Source organism: Sarcophilus harrisii, chromosome 1, assembly GCF_902635505.1.
Source record: "Sarcophilus harrisii chromosome 1, mSarHar1.11, whole genome shotgun sequence".
Taxonomy (NCBI): domain Eukaryota; kingdom Metazoa; phylum Chordata; class Mammalia; order Dasyuromorphia; family Dasyuridae; genus Sarcophilus; species Sarcophilus harrisii.
In genome coordinates this window covers 663,050,718-663,072,932 of record NC_045426.1, presented here as the reverse complement: position 1 = coordinate 663,072,932, position 22,215 = coordinate 663,050,718, and the positions used below count along the sequence as shown (strand labels likewise).

At 45.7% G+C, this 22,215-nt stretch overlaps 1 protein-coding gene across 1 annotated transcript in view; it reads right to left on the bottom strand.

Annotated features, from left to right (window-relative positions):
- Positions 1 to 436: 436 nt before the first annotated feature.
- STK11 (serine/threonine kinase 11) overlaps positions 437 to 22,215 on the bottom strand; it is a 170,775-nt gene continuing 148,996 nt past the window's right edge. Inside the window, exons 9-10 of the mRNA XM_003760830.3 lie at positions 3,962 to 4,205; positions 437 to 1,278 (exon numbers count right to left, since the gene is read on the bottom strand). Of these exons, the coding sequence (XP_003760878.1) occupies positions 3,994 to 4,205 (212 nt within the window). The 3' untranslated portion in view covers positions 437 to 1,278; positions 3,962 to 3,993. The remainder of the gene's footprint in view (positions 1,279 to 3,961; positions 4,206 to 22,215) is intronic.

Below are 22,215 nucleotides of genomic sequence, written 5' to 3'. Positions count from 1 at the left end.
CCGGGTTTCCAACATCCCCCAGCATTCTCCTGGTTCCCTGTCCTATTCAAGGGATGAGGGAGCTCCAGAACTAGATTGGGAGAAAATCTTCAAAACTGACACTTAGTTTATCCTGGGTGTCCTCCCTAAGATACATTGTGAGGATTACACCAGGAAAAAGTTGTCCTGATAAGGTCCACAGCCTTGGAGAGTTGGAAGGAATCTTAGAACACAGCAGAATGTTACTGCTGGAAGGGAATCGAGCCAACCCAATTCTACAGATGAGAAAACTGAAGTTCAGGCAAGGGAGGGACAGGGCCAAAGTTATACTGCGAGAGAGTAGCAAAGCGAGGCTGCAAACCTCCTTAGGAGGTGAGAGACAGGAAAAGGCTGCTGCTGCTGGGTCTGCCCCACAATCCCCTTTCAAGAATTTCTAGACGGCTCCGATGACCACAACTCAAATCCACCTCTTTGTTTTATTTTTTTTCTTAAAAAAAAGAAAAAAAAAAGGTAGCCACTCAAAATCTCCCTCTCTTAGCCCTGTACAGCATGCAACACAGTTTTGTTTTGTTTTGTTTTTAATAGGAGAGGTTCATTTCTTTAATACCTGTTTCTGTTGTTTTGTGATTTGTTTAAACATCACAATGTATGGGAGAATCTCTAATATATCGCAAAGTAAAAACAAAAATAAGGGGAGAAAAATAGATACCAGTAGTTTAAAACATAAAGTGCATTATGATGGCTTTGCACAGAAGTTGTCCACCTTTGGAAGGGCAGGGCAGGGCAGGGCACGCTCTCACTGGACAGCTGGACTTGGCTGGTAGAAAACATGATGGATGGACAATCAGGCAGGATGGACGGATGGATGGGCTGGGCAGGAGCAGAGAGAAGAGTGGCCTCTGCTCCCCCCACCCCCCCAGAGTTCCTTCCTGGCTCTTCTCCTCCTGTCACCTTGGGGAAGGAAGGGGGAGCAGTGCAGGATGGAGATGCTGAATTGGGGGCAGGGTGATTGGCAAAAGGCGCTGTTCCAGTAGGTGTGTGTGGGGGGGGATGCAGCTGGGAGAGGGGGACACCTGGAAAGGCCTGCGTCCAGGCCCATCTGCCCTCCTCTTAGGTCCGGGCAACCTGCAGCTTGTCCTCTCCTCATTTCTGAGAACTGATTTTTGTCGGAGTAGAGGTTTCATTTGCCTGGGGAAAGGTTGGGAGAGGGAATGGGATGTGTCCATGGCGAGAAGAGGAGACGTGGCGAACAAATGGCCTGGGATGCTTCTCTGGCCCATGGGGCCCCAAGACAGGATGCTGAGGAAGAGACGAAAGAAAAGTCAGAAGGGGCTCTTGGAGAAGCAAGAGCTGCAAAACTGATCCTTATCAGGGGGCCAGCAACCAAGCTCACAACCGGAGCTCTGAGCTTCCCAAATCCTCATCGAAACTCTCTAATAGGGGCTGCCTCAGTTTCCATTGTTCTACATTTGCCTGCACCCCAGGACTGCTGTGAGGAAAAACCATTGAAAACCTAAAGGAACATAACACAGTATTACTATTTCTGACCTGGCAGGAAAAAGTTGAAACCCAGAGAAAGGGCTGAAGTGGGGGGCAGCTAGTCTATACATAAGACTTCATATTGACTTATTCCTAAAATGTAATATAATTGACGTTTCATTTGGTTAGATAGTTCCCAACTCTTTTTAAATCTGGTTTGGGGTGCAGGTTCCTCATGTTCAAGACCTCTGCTCTAGAGGCCTAAAGATTCCAGATCCCTCATTTCATAGAGGAGGAACCTGGAGGCCACGTCTGAATGGGCACTGGGATTCAGGCCAGGTCTTCCTTCTGACCCTCACTCTCGATTCAGCACCTCGTGCTCCTCCTTTGCTAAGAGAAACACAGGGTGATGCATCTGCACAAAAAAAGCACCTCTTTAATAGACCTACTTAGCAGAATATAGCAGAGGATCCTTTGTTCTTAACTGTTAGGGAGAAAAAAAATTCTTTTTTTTTTGGTGGCCACAGGGGCTTCTCTGAACTTCAGAAATGGAACCTGAGGCCCAGAGAAGAAGGAAGTGTCACAAATGATTAGTGTAGAAAGATGGAAGCAATCAGAACTCTCCAGAAGTTCCCTGGGAAAAGACTGGCAGTGGGTTTCTCCTCCCTGGAAACCTCCTGGAAGCCTGGCACTGGAAGGCCAATAAAGGACCTTTTGGCTTCCAAATTCTGTCAATTTGAGGAAAAAGGATGTCTGGCTTAGGGAAGAAAGGGAAAGCCCCAAGTGTGGATATGGATGCCAGCTGTGTGACACGGGCAAATCATCTAGGCCTTCTCAAACTATACAATAAAGGGGTCAAGGGCAGGGGTCTCCAAAGTCACAGGCCTCAATGGAGGAGGGGCTTCGGACATCCCCTAGTCTGGCACCTTTCATGTTTAAGGTTCTGGGGGGAAGGAGCTTGCCAGAGTGCAGCCCATCTGATCCTGTCCAGCTCCTCCCCAGTCTCCATGGGCTCCCTCCATGAGGGGCCCAGCCCAGCCCCAGCTCTCCCTCTGGGATCAAGGGTGGGAGACAAAAGAGCAGGTGATGATGGAGATGAGGTGATCAGGGCCCGGGTTCTGATTGCCTTAGGGGGTGACTCACTGCAGATCTATGAATTAAACATGAACTCCTTGGGCTCAGAGAAAGAGAATGGGAGATGGGGGGGGGGGGGGGCGAGGGCACTTTTCCATCCTACCTAGCTGGTTCTGATTCCAGAAGATAAGAGCCCTGGAAGGCTGGCGAGCAGGGAGGAGGCGGATGTTGAGAGGCCAGGGGGCCAAGGGAGGAGGAGGAGCATGAGTCACTGAGACACGGAGAGAGGACGTGCTCTGGAAGCATGAGTGCTGTGCCTTCCAGCCCAGGAAGAGAGAATAAGGGGGGTTGGGGGTCCTAGCAGGACAGTCAGCCAGGAATGTGACCAGAAGCAGTTCAGAAGGAACAGAATCGTGGGGGAGGAAGGATGGGGCAGACGCGGCCCAGGGCTGCCTGCTTCTGGGAGCAGAACTGGGATACACAAGCCCCTTGGGAATGGCTGCTGGAAATCTTGTTAAAGACATATATGTGTTCTGGGCAGCCCTAGCTGCCCAGCCGGCTCTGTGTGGGGCTTGGGGGACTAGGCAAGGGGCAAAATCCAGACTTGGGGGGGGGGGCTCCTCCAAATCTCCCCTCAACAGGTAGGGCCACGGAAGGGCCTTCAATTCTGCCCTGGAGAAGATCATGTTATGGGGGGTGGGCAGAAAGAGGGACAACATTCAGAATCCCCAGATGGATCGGGAGCCCAGCACCGCAGCACCAGGGGCTCTTTTCTCTGCAAGCTGCCTCCTTCCGGGGCTGGGGGAAGCTGGGCAGCCAGTGCCATTGTCCAGGATGAGTCAGCCTGGCCCCTGCTGCAGGGACACAGGAGAGCAGGCAGAGGCAGGGATAAACACTCAGGCTATGATTAGGTGGCTGGGACTCTGTCATCCACCCCCGGCCTCCTTCCCAATCCCCCCCTTCCCCCAGTCTCCCACCCACACAGCAAGGCACAGTCATCACTGATGGGTACAAAAGCTCTCCTGGACTGCAGTGGAGGTGGGCACCGGGGGGAGGGGGGGCAGGGGCCATGGCATGGGGAGAACAGACTTTCACTCAAGCTGACAGCTATCCCCAAGCAGGGAGGGCAGGAGCCAAGGTTGTCTGCCCCCAGAAGGCCCTCCATGGGGTTTGCCCCTGGGCACTAAAGGGAACAAAAGATTCGCCTCCATTCCCTTCTGGGCTCTGCCCAAAGCCGGCCTTTTGCCATCTCCAGGCCCAAGAAGACTCTTCTTCTAAGCATTATCTCCCTTCGGCAAGTGTCTGCTATGTATGCCAGGGCTCCAAAGGGACGCCTGCAGAGCGTGGGACAGGGGCAGGAGGCACTGCCAGAAAGAGGTGGCCAACCCCTCCGATTGGCAGGGGAGGGAAAGGGGAGACCCCTGCTCACCTTTGTGGGCCCCAGCCCTGGGGTGGGAGAGGTCACTGCTGCTTGCAAGCTGACAGCCGGCGGATCTTGCTGCTGGCAGAGCAGGCCTTGCGGGAGGGGTTGGAGGAGGCGCTGACCCTCCGCTCAGCTTTGGCTTTGGTGCTCAGCTGCGCTGTCTCGGTGCCGTTCATGCACACCATCTTGGGGGGACCCCGGCTCCCACGGTTCTGTCCGTTTTGTCCAGCCTCCTCCTCGGGGACCTGTCCTGAGAGTGGGGACAGAGCAGGATGAACACTGGGAGAAAGCTGGCTGTGAAGTCCTGGGACACCCAAAAGCAGTGTGACCTGGGGCGATTCCCCAGGGAGGCCAAATTACCTCATCTGTAAAATGGGGCTAATCTGGCTGGGTGGTTGTGAGAAGCTAATGAGATCATGCGTCCGGGTGCTTTGGAAACCAGGGTTACCTAACTGAGAAGGAGGGATACGAAGAAAGGAGCAACAACATGGAAAGCAGAAGGAAAGGGCTAGCTGTCCAGGAGCCTTGGGATCAGAGTCAAGTGGAGTGTGGCCCTCAAAAATCAGTCTCCACAGAAGTTTGATTTCTGTCTTGGGCTTTTATCTTATTTAAAAAATATATATTTTACATCAGTCCTTCAATATCCAGCCCCTACCCCTCCTGAGAAAGGAAAGAAGAAAAAAGGAAACAAGCATTAATTAAGCACCTACTATATGCCAAACATTATGGCAAGCTCTTTACATATATTTCCTATAGGGACGGATAGGTGGCTCAGTGGGTAGCGCACCAGCCCTGAATTCAGGAGGACCCGAGTTCAAATCAGACCTCAGACACACTTCCTGGCTGTGTGACCCTGGGCAAGTCACTTAACTCCAATTGCCTCAGCCAAAAAATAAAAAGAAAAAAGGAAAAAAAAAAAAATCTCATGATCCTGACAATAACAATGAGAAATGCATTTTTCAGTTGTGCCTGTCTTTTTTGAGGGTTTCTTACTGGAGCAGCTTGCCATTTCATTCTCCAAATCATTTGACAGATAAAGAAACTGAGGTAAACAGGGTTACTTGTTCAGTTAACCAGTTACCGAGTGTCTGAGGCCAGATGACTCTCTAACTTCAGGCTCAGCAATCTACCTACTGTGCCACCTGCTGCCCAACTGGAGGTCAGGTGCCATTAGTATCCCCATTTTGTGGTAGAAGAAACTGAAACTGCCTGGGATTGAGTGGTTTGCCCAGGGTCCCATGGCTACATTTGAACTTAGGGCTTCCTAATTTGAGTGTGAGCCTCTATCTACCGTGCCATCTAGCTGCCAAAGAAAAGCATTATCTGTAAAATGAGGGGAACTCATTTGATGGTTGTTGAAGTCCCGTCCAACTCCAGATTTCTAATCCTATGATTTAGGCAAAGCTAACAAACACACTGCATACCCACACCCCACACTTGTGGGTCTCCCACCTCCAGGGAAAGGAGGAAGGTGGGGTTTCCTCATTAGCTCTCCAGGATCAAGACAGCTGATTATGATGATTCTTTAAGAGTTCAACAGCGTTCCTGATCTGCAAAATGGGAACACTGATCGCACCTCCCTCTCAAGAAAGGATCAAATGAAACCGTATTGATCTTTGCAGAGTGTTGTACCAGTGCTGGTTGTTATAATCACTATCCCTCATACTTTTTCCTGTCTTACAGTCCAGTAATACTCCCTTATATTCATGCACCGACATCTGTCCACTCATTCCCCAATCGATGGGCCTGGTTTTGCTTCCAGTTTTTTTCCTATCACAAGGTACAGCTCTGATCTCGTCAGCTGTTATGGATTCAATTATCTCTATGTAGATGATTCTCCTACCCTCCCTCCCGACCTCCAGTCCCTGCTTTCAGCTGTCTACTGGACATCTTGAACTGTATGTTTTGTCATCTTAAATCCAACAAATCCAAACTGGAATTCATTATCACAGTCTGAATCCATTGTCCACCTCTGCTTTCCCTATTACTGTGGAGGGCACCAGCATCCTCCCAGTCATCCAAGCTGGATTCCCCCACTGGCCCCTCCCCGCCCCACAAACAAAGGGGGCTAAAACCTTTCTTTACCTTCCTAACATCTTCTCCCCATTGACGACGCCACCTCCCAGACACAGGCCCTCCTAAATGAGCCCCTCCCTAGTTCCGCCTGTCCTTCACTCAGCTTTCAAAGTGGTTTTCCTAAAGTATAGGTCTGCCATGTTAGTCTCTGACGCACAGTGGGTGCTTAATAAATACATGTTTATTAACTGACACACTGAAGGTCACTCCCTTATTCAAGAAACACCAGTGGCTTCCTATTTCCGTGACGAAAATTCAGTGGTTTTCAGTCTCGTCCAACTTTTCGTGACCCCATTTGGGGTTTTCTTGGCAGAGATAGTAGAGTGGTTTGCCACTTCCTTCTGCAGTTCATTTTATAGATGAAGCAAGCAGGGTTGTGACTTGTCCAGAGCCACACATTTAGGAAGTGTCTGAAACTGGGTTTAAACTCAAGAAGATGAGTTTTGTCTCCGGGTCCAGTGCTCTGTGCACTGTGCTACCTAGCTGCCCCATTTTTTATGATTTTAGTATTCTGTTTGGCTTATGAAGTTCTTCATCCATCTTTCCAGCCTTCTTAAGTCTTACAATCCTTCCTTCCTCCCAGCTCCTTACTCAATAAACTCTTAAGGTGCCTCCAAGATCAAGTGCTGGGCTTGGAGTCAGAAGGACTGAAATTCAAATCCAGCTTCAGACACTTCCTAACTGGGCAAGTCACTCAACCCCATTTGCCTCAGTTTCCTGATCTGTCAAATGAGCTGGAGAAGGAAATAGCAAACCACTCTAGTATCTCTGCCAAGAAAGTCCAGACAAGGCTGAAAAATGATTACATAACTGACTTCAGGCCTAGCTCAGGGCCTGGGCTATAAGGGTCTCTGGGGGTCTCCTTCTAGTTTGAAGCTCCTGGTCAGGGAGAGCTGGTGTTTTGGACCCGAGGAAGAACAACAGGAAGAAAAGCTTTCTCTCTGCCGGGGGGCCTCTGCCCCTAGGCAGTTTTAAATTTTAGAAGCTCGCCATGCTCCCCTAGTCCTTGAGAAATGAGTCAGCAAGAGCTCAGGGCTGCAGGGTGAGTCCATCTGTGTCATTCTGACATCTTCAGTGATGATCACTATCCCTGGGACCCTCCCACTGAGGAGGAAGGCAGGCTCATGGAGAGCCAGGCAAACAGGCAAAGGAGAGAGCACATTATGCCCTGGCTGCTGGGGCAACCTCCCCACCCCTCCCAGTTCCGGAATCTGTGTATTCTCTCATGTACAGTGGTGGCAGTTCATGCCTTAGAGGAACAGGACCAGTTTCTTTGCTACAAGCTCCAGATTTGGGAAGAATGTGTCAGGCAATCAAGTTTTCCTTGGGTCTCTGTTTTCTCATCTATAAAAGGGGAAGAACCATAATTATTAGACCTGCCTTACAAGGTTGTTTGTAAAAACAAAAAAAAAAAAAAAAGTTTTATGCTTAAAACAATTAATCAGTACTTATCAAATATGCCAAAGCCTTGTGCTAAATGATACAAAGACAAAAGACAATACCTGTCTTAAAATAATTTAGATGCTACTATGTAAATGAAAATTTTTATTATTTATGTAACCATTTGAGAATACTCTAGCAATACTGGCTAGAAGGCTTTTTTGGGGGAGGCAATGTGGGTTTCACAGCTAATGTGTGTCTGAGGCTGCATCTGAATTCAGATTCTCCTGAGTCTAGAGTCAGTACTCTATCCACTGCACTACCTGCCCCTAGAAGGCTATTCTCGAAAACAGGAAAACCAGGTTCAAGTCATGCTTTTAGTACATACTGGCAAGATGACTCTGAGTAAATTTGTCTTAACTTCTCAGTGTCGAGCCAGCTGTATAAAACTAAGTTCCTGGGAAGTTGCTGATCTGCATTAGAAGGAATTACTTACCTAGGGGTTCCCTATATCAGTGGCACTAAATTCAGGCTAAAAACGACACTCAGGGGTCCCAGTAGGCCACAAATTGTCTTCTTGTTGCTGCTCAGTCATTTTTGGTTAGGTCCAAATCTTTGTGATTTGGGTTTTGTGCCAAAGATGCTGGGAATTGCCATTTCCTTCTGCAGCTCACTTTCAGATGAGGAAACTGAGGCAGACTGTGATTAAATGGCTTGCCCAGAGTCACAGAGCTTTAAGGATCTGAGGATGGATGTGAACTCGGATGTTCCTGCATTGTCAAACTGCCTCAGAGTCTTTCCCATAGGATAAAAGATGAAAGAGGCTTTAGAGAGCTTCTATCCGGTGCTTTTTTTGACACTACCCAACTTCATTCATGCAATCACCAAACATCTAGTAAACGCTGACTGCCAAGACAGGCAGCTTAAAAATGTTCCCAGGAAGCAAAGCTTCCAGATACAAATGAATCTCTGAGGTTCTGGCTGGCGGGTTAGGAGTGAGGGGGCATCAAAAACTCAGACTCAGATTGAGGTCAGCTAGAGATAAAGAGTGAAGAAACTAAGATTTAGAGAAAGAAAAGGGATTTTTCCCAGGCTCCAGAGAAGCTGAAAAACCAAGCTGGAGTTCAGACTCTGCCACCTGCCTCGAAATCCAGTGTCCCTTCCTACACACTTGCTGCCAACTGTGCTTGGCCGGACAAGGGGGTGGGGGAATCCAGAGGGAAGAAAAGTAATAGAATTTTCTTTAGCACACCCCCAAGGAGTCCTGGAGCTGGCTGTGGAAGCTGGTGGATTGGGAGAGCAGCCTCGTTGGGATTCTGTTGCACGAAACAAGGACCCGCACCCCAGATCCCCGTGACTGTCACTCACACACGTGCCGAGGGGGAGTGATAGCTCGCCCCCACTGAAGCGGGCTCAGCGCCCACCTCCAGTCACACGATAAACCTGCATTAGTCATGGCAGAGCTCTGGTTGCAGGGGGGAGGGGGTCTTCGGAGGCCCTTTTCTCAGACCTACTATAAGCCTTTTGGGGTTTGGGGCAGGAGGAGAAGCATTATCTGGGCTTATGGGTAGCCCACAGGCTAATAGAGTGGGCTGCTTAATCAAGAGGCTCAATTACCTGGTGAGGTAAAATCAAGGCAAATAATATATGGGAGGATACAGATGGCTTCAGAAGCTGATGAATGCTCAAGAACCCCACCAGCCCACCTCTCCCGCTCTCTGAATTTCAGCCTGGCTGGTCTCACCATGGCCAGAGCCGGATCCTGCTCATGTCATAACACTAACAAGAAATAAAAAAGGCTTTGAAAGCTAGACCTGGGATCATAGAAGCCTTGACACAGTGCTGGAGGGAACCTTGGAAATCAAACTGTCTATATTTGATTTTATAGTTAGGAAAACCAAGGCCCAGGGATATCAGGTGACTTACTTGCCCAAGGTGCCACAAGTAGTTAGGACAAGACACACAGACTCTGAACCCAAGTCTTCTGGCTTCCAATGAGTGCTCTTTCCACTATACTAAGTTCTGCTACTAATTAGCTGTTCAACCTTGGCCAAGCCACTTTGATTCTCTAGACCTTCATTTCCTCTTCTATAAAATGAGGACAATAATACTTGTATCATTTTCTTCCCAGGGATGCTGAACCAAGGAGAAGAACATATGCTATTATCATTCCTACCACTGCCTTGCAAATCCTGTTCACTTCATTTCCTTCCTTCTGTCTATCCCAAACCTACCAAGCCTTCAAGGCCTGGCTCTGTTCCTTCCTACCTCCCTCCATTTCTCTGACCACTTAAAGGATACACACAGGCAGTTTTCAAAAAGAAAAAAAAAATCCAAGAGATCAACATTTCTCTGAAGAAATGTTCTAAATGGCTAATAATTAGAAAAATGCAAATTAAAACAATTTTGAGGTTTTACTTCACACCCATAAGACTGGTAAAGATGACAAAAAAGGAAAATGACAATTGTTGGAGGGGCTGTGGGAGGACAGGCACTTTACTGCACTTCTAGACGAGCTGTGAATTGGTCCAACAATTCTAGAAAGCAGTTTGGAGCTGTGCCCAATAAGCCCCTAAACTGGGATACTTTTTAACCCAGCAATATCATTACTAGGCCTTAAAGAAAGCTCAGAAGAGGAAAAGGAATCATATGAACAGAAATCTTTATAAATTATAAAATCTCTATAAAACACCTTTTTCCATCACACAAAAAAACTGAAAATGGAAGAAGTTCCCATCAAATGGGAAATGGTGAAACACACTAAAAAATGATGAAAGAGATGGATTCTGAGAAACCTGGGAAAATGGACACACAGCTAGATTTTGATTTGTATGAATAATTAAATTATTAAATAATTAGAGCTTTCTTGGCAAAGATACTAGAGTAGTTTGCCATTTCCTTCTCTAGTAGATTAAGACAAAGAGTGGTTAAATGACTTGTCTAAGATCCTTCAACTAGTAAACATCTCAGACCTTATTTGAACTCAAGTCTTATGGACTTTAGGCCTAGTATTCAATCCACCGAGCCACCTATCTGCCCCTTTAACCATTTACCCATGTGTATAGACTGATATTATATACATGTGTTTGTATACATATATATATAAAATCCATATATGTGTGTATGGATGTATATATACAAGTACCCATAAATACATAGATATTTGTACACTGCTAGCATTTATTGCTTTAAGGGTCATAAAGCAGTGTATGTATATTAGCTCATGGAATTCTCACAACAACGCTGGGAAATAGCTGCTACTATTTTACAGATGAGGAAAATGAAGAAGAGATGTAATGGTTTGTGCAGGATCACAAAGCTAATAAGTGCCAGAGGGAGGGTGAATTCAGGCCTTCTTGACCACAGGCCCGTTTTCTAAATACTCTGTCACCTAGCTGCCTATGTGTTTGTCACGTTTTGAGACATCCTGTTTCCCAGAGCTAGGGCCCAGCAAGCAAGCAGGCAGTGCCCTGAGCTCAATGCAACAATCCTTGGCACTCTGGATGATCCCACCCTCTGGCAAAGTGTATTGCTTTGACCAGCACCAGATGTTCATTGAGGGATTTATGATTTTCATATGATTCCATAACTCTTTAGCTTTGTTGCAGCTTCCCTTACGTCCCAGTGACTTGAGAGCCACAACCAGCCGATGTGCTGCAGCCTAAAGCCACCCATCCTGTCTTCTGACATAGTAACGATTCCTGAATTCCTGTGCTTGTGTAACCAAACCAGGTACTGCACTCCTATTCCTGCCACACTAACTCTGGTTCTGCACTCCACTGAATGACTGCAAGGCTCAACAACCCTTAAGACTTGAGACAATCAACCTGGAGATTTCCCACAGGACCCAGGAACAAGTTGCATCGGCCACACAAGAGCCTGACAGGGGAACTACAACTCACTCTGAAGTACACAGCTACTAGATTCCCAATACACATGCCATCATCATCCCCATATTAGAGGCCTGTTCCAGTCCCACTGACAGTACATATGGATAGGTATGTACACACAAATGCATACACAGAGTGATTTTTTAGAGGAGGGAGAAGTTAAAAAAAAAGGGAGCAGCGAGAGAGGGAGAGAGAAGACGAAAAGAAAAAAGAGATGAAGTATTTAAAAATATATAGAAGAGAACAGAATGAAGATCAAAAAGAATCAGAGAAAATCAGGAATTCTGAAAGTCACATGCTGAATTTGTGATATATACAGGCTGTCTCAAAAGTCTTAGTGAAGTTTTAAGCCCTCTATGCTAGGAGGACTTTGTCCTAGGAAACTGCTTATTAGTGTTCTGATAACTATTTCAATATAATTAGTTTCCTTTGGAATTCTATGTTTTTTATGCCTTTAAGAACATGATTTTGAGAGGGAAGGAAGTATTTGTTAAGTACCTACTATGTATATTATCTCATTTGATCCTCATTACAACTCTGAGAGAGATGCGTTATTATCTCTATTTTAAGGTTGAGTAAACTGAGAGACAAACAGAGGATCATATAGCTAACGAAGTTCTAAGACTGGATTTGAACTCACATCTTTCCATCACTCTATCCACTTCAATTAATAAACATTTATTAAGCACCTACTCAAAAAAAAAAAAAAAACAAAAAAAACTTAAGTACCTTTTCTTCCCAGACAGTCTCTACTTTCAAGAAGCTTACAGTCTAATGGGGGCAACCACAAGCAAACAAACATAGAAACAACTTCTACACAGGATAAACAGGAAATCATTAACAGAGGAAAGGCCTCAGAATGAAGAATAGGAAAGGTTTCTGGTAAAAAAAAAAAAAAAAAAAAGGCTTTTAGCTGGACCTTAAAGGAAGCCAGGGAGGTCAGTAGGTGGAGTGGAAAAGCAGCTCCAGGAATTGGGGGAACAGTTCCTGCATCCCTTTGATACTCAAAGCCTTCAAAGGGGGGAATAGAACACAAAAAAGGTTAAGAGCCCCAAGTCTCTGCTATAGTCTTGGGAAGTCCCTAAGACTTTTTCCCCAACCCTTTAGTGTTTAGTGACAAAGACAAAGAATAAGGCAAGAAACAGTAAAATGACAAAGAATGCAGTCTTTCCACTGTCCCCTTGCCTCACTGAGCTCTGGATGGATGGGATACTGGGCTAATAGCCCCACTGGTGCCGTGTGCAATTTGAAAGTCCACTGACTTGCATGGTGCTAGATTTACTGGTTGAGAAACTCACTTACCACCTGCAATACTTTATCCAATACATTCTATGGCTGCCATGCCTGTAACATTCACATATTAAATTTGGCCAATGGGGAGAATTCTACCCAGGCCTTCCTGGTTGGCCAGAGTCTAAGACTACCAGGAATTCTCTCAGTTTCTTGAATGTCCTAATAGGCTATTTCACAATCATGGCATGGACTATGTCCGCAAATGGGTCAAGTACAAGGTCTGAAAGGCCCAAGTGGGTAAGGCTAGAACATGGAGCAGCAAATTGGTACCCTAAAGTACTGAGTCAGAGTCAGACAGACTCATCTTCCTGAATTCAACTCTGGCTTCAGACACTTCCTAGCTGTGTGATCCCAGGCAAGCCGCTTAATCCTGCTTGCTTCATCTGCCAAATGAGCTGAAGAAGGATATGGTAACTACTCCACTGTCTTTGGCAAGAAAACCCCAAATTGGGTCAGGAATAATGGATCATGACTGGATTTGGCGGAGAAGGTCGGCGACCTTGGAGAAAGCCCTTTCAGGAGAATGGTGGAGTTTGTGGAGAGGCAGTGGAGAGAAACCTCCCCAGCTCCTGAAAGGCCACCAACTAGATCTCCTCTCCTCTCCTTTTAAATGCTTCTGGCCTGAAATTACTTTTCCTGAATTTGCCAGTGATTTCTTTTTCATCAAATCGATCCTCATCTCTGTATTGCCAATCACTCTTTTCTCTCTGGGTTTTTGTGACTGCTTTCTCCTGGGTATCCCCCCTAATCATCTACTCACTCCTCTGCCACTAACACCTCTATTAACTGGGGATGTTCCCAAGGGTGGCTGGCCTAGGATCTCTTAGTGTTCTCATCAGCTCAGGTCCAATTATCATCTCTGGACAAATGACTGCCAGATCTCTGTAACTAGACCCACATTGCTCCCAAGTATCAGTCCAAATTGCTTAATGAACATTTCAAAATGGATGCCCTGTAGTCATCACAATCTTACTAAATCTAAACCAGAACACACTCTCTTTCCCCTCAGATTCTCCCTTCTTTTGAACTTCCCTATTGCAGTGAGATGTACACCCTTCCACTGATTCATGTTCACAATCCTGGTGCCATCTTTAACTCCTCATGGGCACTGCCCCCACACAGCCAATCAGTTGTGAAATCTTATTTCTACCTTCTCAACATCTCTCTCATATATGCCCTTTTCTATCGACTCATACTACAACTATCACCTTAATTCGGGCCCTTACTACCTCTTACCTTCACTAAGGTCTTCTTGCCTCAAATCTTTCTGCCATCTAATCTCTCCACCTCCTCACCCCAACTCCCATCTACCTACACTTCTGATTCCTACCTAGCTCTCAAAATGATTTTGGGTGAGTTATTTTGAGGCAAACGGGGATCAAGTTACTTTCCCAGAGGTTTTTTTGTTTTGTTTTTTCTTTACTTTTAACACACATTGATTTATGAATCATGTTGAGAAAGAAAAATCAGAGCAAAGGGGAAAAAAAACATGGAAGGAAAAAAAAAAACAGAAAAAAGAAGTGAACATAGGATGTGTTGATTTACATCCAGTCTCCTTAGTTCTTTTTCTGAATACAGGAGGCATTTTCTGCCCAATTACCCAGAGTTACAGGTACTAAGTGTCTGAGGCCACATTTGATGACTTTTTTTTTTTTTTTGCTGAGGCAATTGGTATTAAGTGACTTAACCAGGGTTAGTTACACAGCTAGGAAGTGTTAAGTGTCTGAGTTCAGATTTGAACCCAGGACCTCCTGACTTCAGGGCTGGTGCTCTATCCACTGCACCACCTAGCTGCCCCATGAGGCCACATTTGAATTTAGGTTCTCCTGACTTGAAGATGGGTATTCTCTCCACTGTAACACCTACTTGCCCCTCAAAGTGATCTTGCTAAAATAAACCAGAGGGGTGATATTGTCATTGTCCTATTCAACAGAATGCAGTGGTTCCTTATTACTTCTAGGACCAAATACAGAATCTTTGATTTGGCATTCAAAACTCTTTACAACTTGGGCCTCTTCCAGCCTTTTACTTGATTCTCTTCCAAAGAATTCTAAAATTCGGTCATATCGACTTTGATGCTCCTCAGTCATTCAAAACACCGTCTTTCCTGTTTCCAGGTTTTGCATTATCTTGTCCTCCATGCCTACTTGCATGCTCTGATTCCTCACTTCCATATCTTAGAATTTCTGACTTCAAGATTCTGCTCAAAGCAATTTGGAACTATGTTCAAAAAGCTATAAAACTGTGCATACCCTTTGACCCAGCAGTGTCTCTACTGGGATTATATCCCAAAGAGATCTTCTTTCTTGCTTTTTTTTTTTTTTTTTTTTTTTTTGGCTGTGCCCAGGGTCACACAGCCAGGAAGTGTTAAGTGTCTGAGACCAGATTTGAACTCGGGATCTCCTGACTTCAGGGCTGGTGGTCTATCCACTGTACCACCTAGCTGTCCCCCAAAGAAATCTTAAAGGAGGGAAAGGAACCCACATGTGCAAAAATATTTGTAGCAGCCCTCTTTATAGTGGCAAAAAACTGGAAACTGAGTGGATGCCCATCCGTTGGAGAGCAACTGAATAAGTTATGGTATATGTATGCAATGGGACATTATTGTTCTGGCAGAAAGGACTCAGCAGGATGATTTCAGAAAGGTCTGGAGAGATTTACATGAACTGATGCTAAGTGAAATGAGCAGAACCAGGAGATCATTGTACATGGCAACAAGAAGACTATATGATGATCAACTCTGATGGACATGGCCGTCTTCAACATTGAGATGATTCAAACCAGATGGAGAGAGGTATATACATCGAGAGAGAGAACCGTGGGAACAGAGTGTGGAACACAACATAGCATTCTCACTCACTCTCTTATTTGCTTGCATTTTGTTTTCTCAGTTTTTCTTTTCCTTCCTTCTTGATCTGATTTTTCTTGTGCAACAAGATAACTATATAAATAAGTATACAGATATTGGATACAACATGTATTTTAACCTATTTAACATGTATTGGACTACATGCTAGGGGAGGGAGTGGGGATAAAGAGGGGAAAATTTAGAACAAAAGATTATGCAAGGGTCAATGTTGGAAAAATCACCCATGAATATGCTTTGTAAATAAAAAGTTTTAATTAAAAAAAAAGATTCTGCTCAAAGATTTTTGAAGGCCTTTTCTAGTTCATCCTCCTATTGGAGATGTCTTCTTTAAGGCTTCAGTATTTTACCTATTTTTATGTATGTTCATGCTCCTTGAGGCCAGGAGTTATTTTTTGCCTTTCTAAGTACACAGCAGGTGCTTAATAAATGCTTGCTGACTGATTCATTTGGAGTCATAGACGCTAACCACCTGGATCACCCTGGGGAAGTTATCTCAGTTTCCTCATTTGTTAAACGAAAGGGTTACAGCCTAGAAAGGTTTGCAGGCCTTTCCAGCTCTAAATTTATGATCTTATGAGTGCAATGGGTTGAAATGTGAGTGGGTGTTAGGAAGTGGCAAGTAGACAATTCTTTCCAGATGTCTGGCAGAGGAGAAGACAGAGATGGCAAAATGTCTTATATGTGACACCTGTATAATCAGTGACAACCGAGTTGAGCTGAATTGGTATTAACTGGAACAATAAAGTGAAATTTGTTGAATTATGGCATGCTGATCACTTTGATAAGCGTAATAGTCTGACATTTCTAAGAAGCCTTTAGGTTTGCAAAGCACTTTATTCTCTGACTGAATCCTAACAATAAGCCTTTGAGGTAGAGGTAGAGAGACTTAAGGAGGTCTGGGGCCACAGAACTGCTAGGTTTCTGAAGCAGTTTTCAAAACCCAAGTTTTCCTGATATCAAGTCTTGTTCTCCAGATCAGAAAAGATGGGGAGGAAGAAAGGCTCAAAGATGCACTTGAGAGATTGGAAAATTAAGAAGTGAGACCCTAGAGGGTAAAGGGGATAGGATCAAAGGGAGCTCCTTGGAGACTGAAAGTGGCTTAAATGTGGAGGATGGAGTCTGGGTTGAGAAGAAAGGGAAAATGTCTACAAGATTCAAGTGTCAGTAAGAGTACAATCCGAAAGGACCCTCCCAGCTCTGCCATCCTGTGTCCTAAGAGCCCTGCCAGTTCTGAACTCCCATGTTCTGAGGGCTTTTCCAGCCCTGCCACCCTAACTATTAAGAATTCTCTCTGCTCTGTCATCCTTGATACTAAGTCCCTCCCTGGCCTAACATTCTATGTTCCAGGGGTGCTCCCAGCTCTGACATTATGAATTCTCAAGACCTTCCCATCTGTGACATAGTATGTTCTAAGGACTCTTCCAGCCCTGCCATCCTGTGTACTGAGAATTCTCTCTGCTGTCATCCTGGGTGCCAAGTCCCTCCCCGGTCCGACATTCCAAGGGTCCTCCTAGCTCCATGACTTATGGCTCTACCTTTCGCCATCACAATTGCCACAACTCTTGCCCTTTCTATGTAACTATCCCCCAGGGAACTTCTTTCACTAGCACCTGGTTTTCTGCCCTGCATTTAGCTCCCAGTTTAAGTAAAGGCCCATGGAAACAAATGTGTCATATGCATCCTATTGCCTATAATTCTGGGGTTTTATTGCCTGAAAATCTCACGAGGCCTCTGGATAGGACAATTCAACCTGCACAATATGACCTGCCTCACAAACAAGAGGGCTGCCATGGAGACAGAGCTGGAGGTGGGGAGGAGGGAGGCCTGCAGGCTGCTCTTTTGCAGCATGAATGTTCGCCTCAGACACCATCAAGGCCATGGAGTATTGACATGGTAGAAGCAGCCCTAGTACTGCAAATCCCAGCTGCTATATCATATAAACCAGACCAGGGAAGTCTGGGAAAGTCTGCCCCTCTCCTTGCTTCATGTGATTATCTATAAAATGGGTACAGTGAAAGTTTTGGGCACTATTCCCAAGGCAGAGTAACTTAGGGACATTTCCTGTGCTTGTGTAAAGTGGGTTCCCAATTGTTCTTGGCAACTTCTCACATGGTGACCCATATGTGACCTGCTGAGGTGGTTTTTCAGATGATTACAAAGCACACCTGTCAGAGCAGTTTGCAGAGTTACCGCTACACAATTATGGAAAGCATGACCTACAGGAGACACAATAGAAATTCACCCATCTTCTGTTGAGTTCAAATACTACTTGTGAGATCTTGGGCAAGTTACCTCTCTGGAGTTTAATTTCCTTATCTGTAAAACAAGGGGGTTAAAAGCAATGAACCTCGAGTTCCTATGTTTTTATGAATACTCTCCCAATTTTGTGGATGAGGAAACAGAGGCTGTGGAAGTGACTTGTCCAAGTTCATACCTAAAATCTTTAAGCTACCTTTCAGCCAGAGTAATTAATTTCTCTACTCATGTAAGCTCTGGGATTCATTAAAGAAAGTGAGCACACTCTCATATACCACCACCATCCCCTCTGCCCCCCCATAGATAAAGTGATACAGATCCATACAGATCCCATCCATTACCTACCCCACAAGGTTATTGTAAGCCAAGTTCTTTTTTATTTTTTATTTTGCTGAGGGCTCCAGAAATAGGGGCTTTTATAATGATGCTGATGCCAGGAACCCCTTCTGGGAAAGGAAACAAGAGGAGCAAGAGCAGAGCCAGTTTCATCAGCTCAGCCCTCCCTGGTGAGAGCAGACCAGGCTCAATTAATGAAAACAAAGAACTTAACGCTGAAAATAGGCTTTCTGCACCCGTCACTGCAGCCCACACTGGAGCCTGTGACCCGTTGTGCCTCATCTATTAAAACGGCCACAATCCTGCCTCCCCATTAAGGGCTGCACATTGCTAACGACCGGCAGCCCACACTGTCCCGCTGCGGCCGCCTGCCATCTCAGCTGCTGCTCAGGGACGGACGTCAGCTGGCCCCCGCTGTCTCTTGCCTTCTCCCCAGTCGCCCTGCTCGAAGATTCCATCTCCTCTCAGCACAAAAGCTGTTCAAAATAGGCCCTCTTCTTACATAAAGGACTTCAAGATGGCCTGATTCACCAGCTTCAAAGCACACGTCTGCTTGCACGTAAGGGATAGTCTGCTATAAAAAGCCACCTTAGTAAATACTCGACACCCTTTATTTTTAGTTTCAGGCTTTTTAATGTTCCCAATCTTTCTACTCTCCCTTGGCTCTCCTCCCAAACAGAAGGAAAAGACGCAAAACCTGGAAGCTTTTGTTTTGCTTTTGAATATGGTACTTGTGGAAAGGTTATGGATTAGTTGGATTTTCACTTGAGGGGGGTGCTCTCCCAGTCCCTTCAGTTGCTGCCTTCCACAGAATCAGGGAACTTCGGGGTGAGGAGGCGGCTCAGATACTGTCTACAGAGGAAGGAGGGAATGCCCGGAGGAGCCAGGCTTGAATCCAGGGCTTCCCCACTCCCCACTTGGTGACCTCCTGGACACCACCAAAGCTGTGTTCATTTTTCACTTGCAGGAAAAAAGGTGCAGGCCTGAAATCCTGTGGCAGACCTGGAATCCAGTTTCCCAGCTCTCCTGGCTCCAAGGCCAACTTCTCCAGAAGTGGAGATTAAGGCAGGGATCAAATGGGTACAAGAGCTGGGGTTCCACTCAAGGTCTAAGTGGAATCACAGAATGAGACTTGAAAGGACCTTAGAAAGTCTAATGGCCAGAAAGCATCTCTCCTGTCCTTCCAAAGCCCAGGAGAACTTCCTTGCACTCTCCCAGACATACCTAGCTCTTTGCTTACTCTTCTCAAAGGAATGGGCTGCTGCCATAGGACCACCCACTGCTCCTCCTGGACCCTAGGAGAGTCAGGTCCACCAACCCCCTCTTCCTTCCAAAAGGGGAATCCTATCCTTCCTGAAACGGCTCCTTTATACAGCATTCATGGCAAATAATCTCTATACAGATACTCCCAGTGACAGGGAACCCACTCTGTCTTTAAATGTCCTTTCCACCCAAGTACTTTATAACTCTGATTAATGTCAGACTTGAGATTCACTGACCACAATTTAAAAAAAAAAAAAAGGTGAAACTGGACACTACCCAACGATGATAATCATGGCTCCAAAGAAGAGATCCGAGGGGATGTCCCCCATCTCTTACAAGGTGATGGACCATGGGGACAGAATACTGCATAACCTGTTAGGACAGGATGGGCCACCAGCTATAGCTGGTGATCAATCAGGATTCTTGGGCTGGGGAAAACCCTGTATTCCTCTTTCCTTCTGGGCAGGGGAGGGAAGAAGGATGTATTTGGAAACGAAGATGGCAGAAAACAAATTACTTATGAAATTTTTTTCAAAAAAGATCAAGATGAATTAAAAGTACATGTCTGTGCACACCCTCACGCTCCTTCCTCCAAGCCAACCAACGACTGGCTCTTCTCTGTGGTGTGGAGATGTCCCTGGGGCCTCAAAGGCACGGGCCAAACACCCACGCTCTGGCCAGTCCTCCTAAGCTGCGTGTCTCCTTGTGGGGATCAGTCCCTCAAAATAAGCATTTACCAAATGCTTTTGCTCCATCCTCAAATCCCACACCACACAGGGGTTAGGATGATGTTCCCCTGGGTGACAAAGTTCAGATGGCAGCTGCCCAAGGTCACAGAGTAACTAAAAGGAAGAGTCTGGCTTGGGACCCAGGGTTTCCTCACTCAGTGACCCCCAGGGCTTTTCCCACCATACTTTGTGACATCTGTCCAGAGCAACTCTTGAAGCTCCTCTCCCACTGCCCTCCTGAGGGGTGTGTGTGGGGGCTATAATCTGTGCTTTGACGACATATTCACACAGAAGAAATCATGGAGGCTTGAAATATTAAATACACACACACATACACAGCTCCCACCTCTGCCGCTGACTCATTCCCTATTCTCACTGCTCAATTGATCAAAATCATTTGCAAGTTATTTTAATGGAATCTTTTCCTGTTGGAGGCCTGCAGAGCTGAGCAGCTCCAGCGCTGCTGGGGGGCTGGCCGAGGAGGGAGGATAAACAGCTCCCACAGCAAGGTGCCCCTTAATTTTGGTTTATTCACCAAATCGAGAGGCACCCCTGACAGTTTGTTCTTCTTCCCTGGGAGGGCAAGTCTTCATCATTAACAGCCTTCTCCCTGCACGGGTTGCTCTCTAGCCCTCTGACAAATGGCCTCTTCCTCCCCAGGAGGTGGCAGGGAAGAGCCTTCATTAGTTGGCTCAATCACCAGCTGGGCTACCAGCAACTACATCATCGGCCAGCCTTCCACCCCATCCCAATCCTGGGAGTCCTGTGTGGCTTCAATACTATTACTAATGGCACTTCAGTTATACAAATCACTTTACAAATATTGCCTTATTTGACCCTCACAAGTCAAGTGAGGTAGGTGCTAATATTAGACCCATTTTACATATTAGGAAAATGAGAGGCAGAAGTCAAGTGATTTTTTCAAAGTCAGTAAATGTCTGAAGCCATATCTGAAGTCAGTTCTTCCTGCCTCCAGGCCCAGCACTGTCCACTGTGACAAGTGCTATGCCTATTAAGTCACTGTGATTCAGTTTCTCCAGCTCTTAAAATTTTACCTTTCTCACAATAATCATAAAATAATAGAGACAAATATTATTCCAATTTACTAGGGAGAAAAAATGGAGACTCAGGAAAAATTAAATGACTTAGGTCAATGGATGCAGGTACAAATTCTGCCCTTTGATGCCCACTATCTATGTGATGTAGGCAACTCACTTAACCTTCCCTAGTCTGTATTTTCATTTGTAAAATGAGGGAAGAGTTTGATGGCCTCTGAGATCCATCCAGCTTCAGACCAATAATGTTATGATTTAAAGCCGGAAGCATCTTTACAGAGCAGCCAGGCCAATTCCCTCATTAAAAAAAAAAAAAAAAGGTCTGAGTCACAGAGAAATTAACTTTCTCAAGGTCATACAGCTGGACCTAGACAAATAGTTTGAATTCAAGACTCCTGTGAAGATTCTATGAAGATGAATCCACACCCACATCTCTTATCTGTAGATTGTGAACTCCTTTGTATTGCCAGTGTTTAGCACAGTGCCTGGCACATAGGAGGTGCTTAATAAATGAGGCATGACGATAAAGCATTAGATCTATATGCTGTGACTCTCTTCCCTTGATTTGCTACAGGACTTGACAGTCATGGCGTTGACTTTGATGCTGGTAATATAGGCGGAAAAGGTGGATTATCAATCAGCATTGATGACGCTCTTAGAGGGGCAGAAGATATAGGTGAAAAAAAAATCAAGTCGTCCCTGCCCTCAAGGCTCCTTGTATTGTTGTATTGGGGGAAAACAACAAGTACATATATGTTAGCAGTGGAGGCTTTATCTGAGTCCACACAGCTAGGAAGTGGCAGAGTAGGGCCTTGACAGGCTGATAGGTCCTCTCAGCACTCTTTCTGAGACCTCTTGCTGAATGAGCAGCCCCGCAATCCCCCAGTGTTAGTGCTATAAAGCATACTGCAGACCACCGAGTCCCTGATCTGCTACTTGCTAGCTGTGAGACCTCACAATTTTTCTGTCCCCCACAGAAGGATGGACTCCTCACTGTAAAAAAAAACACTTTTTTTTTTTTTTTTTTTGTGGTAAAGAAAGGCCTCTGGAAACTGACAAGCACCAGAAATATTCAGGCTATGATTTTAAAAATGAGATCCTTTAAAAATAAGGT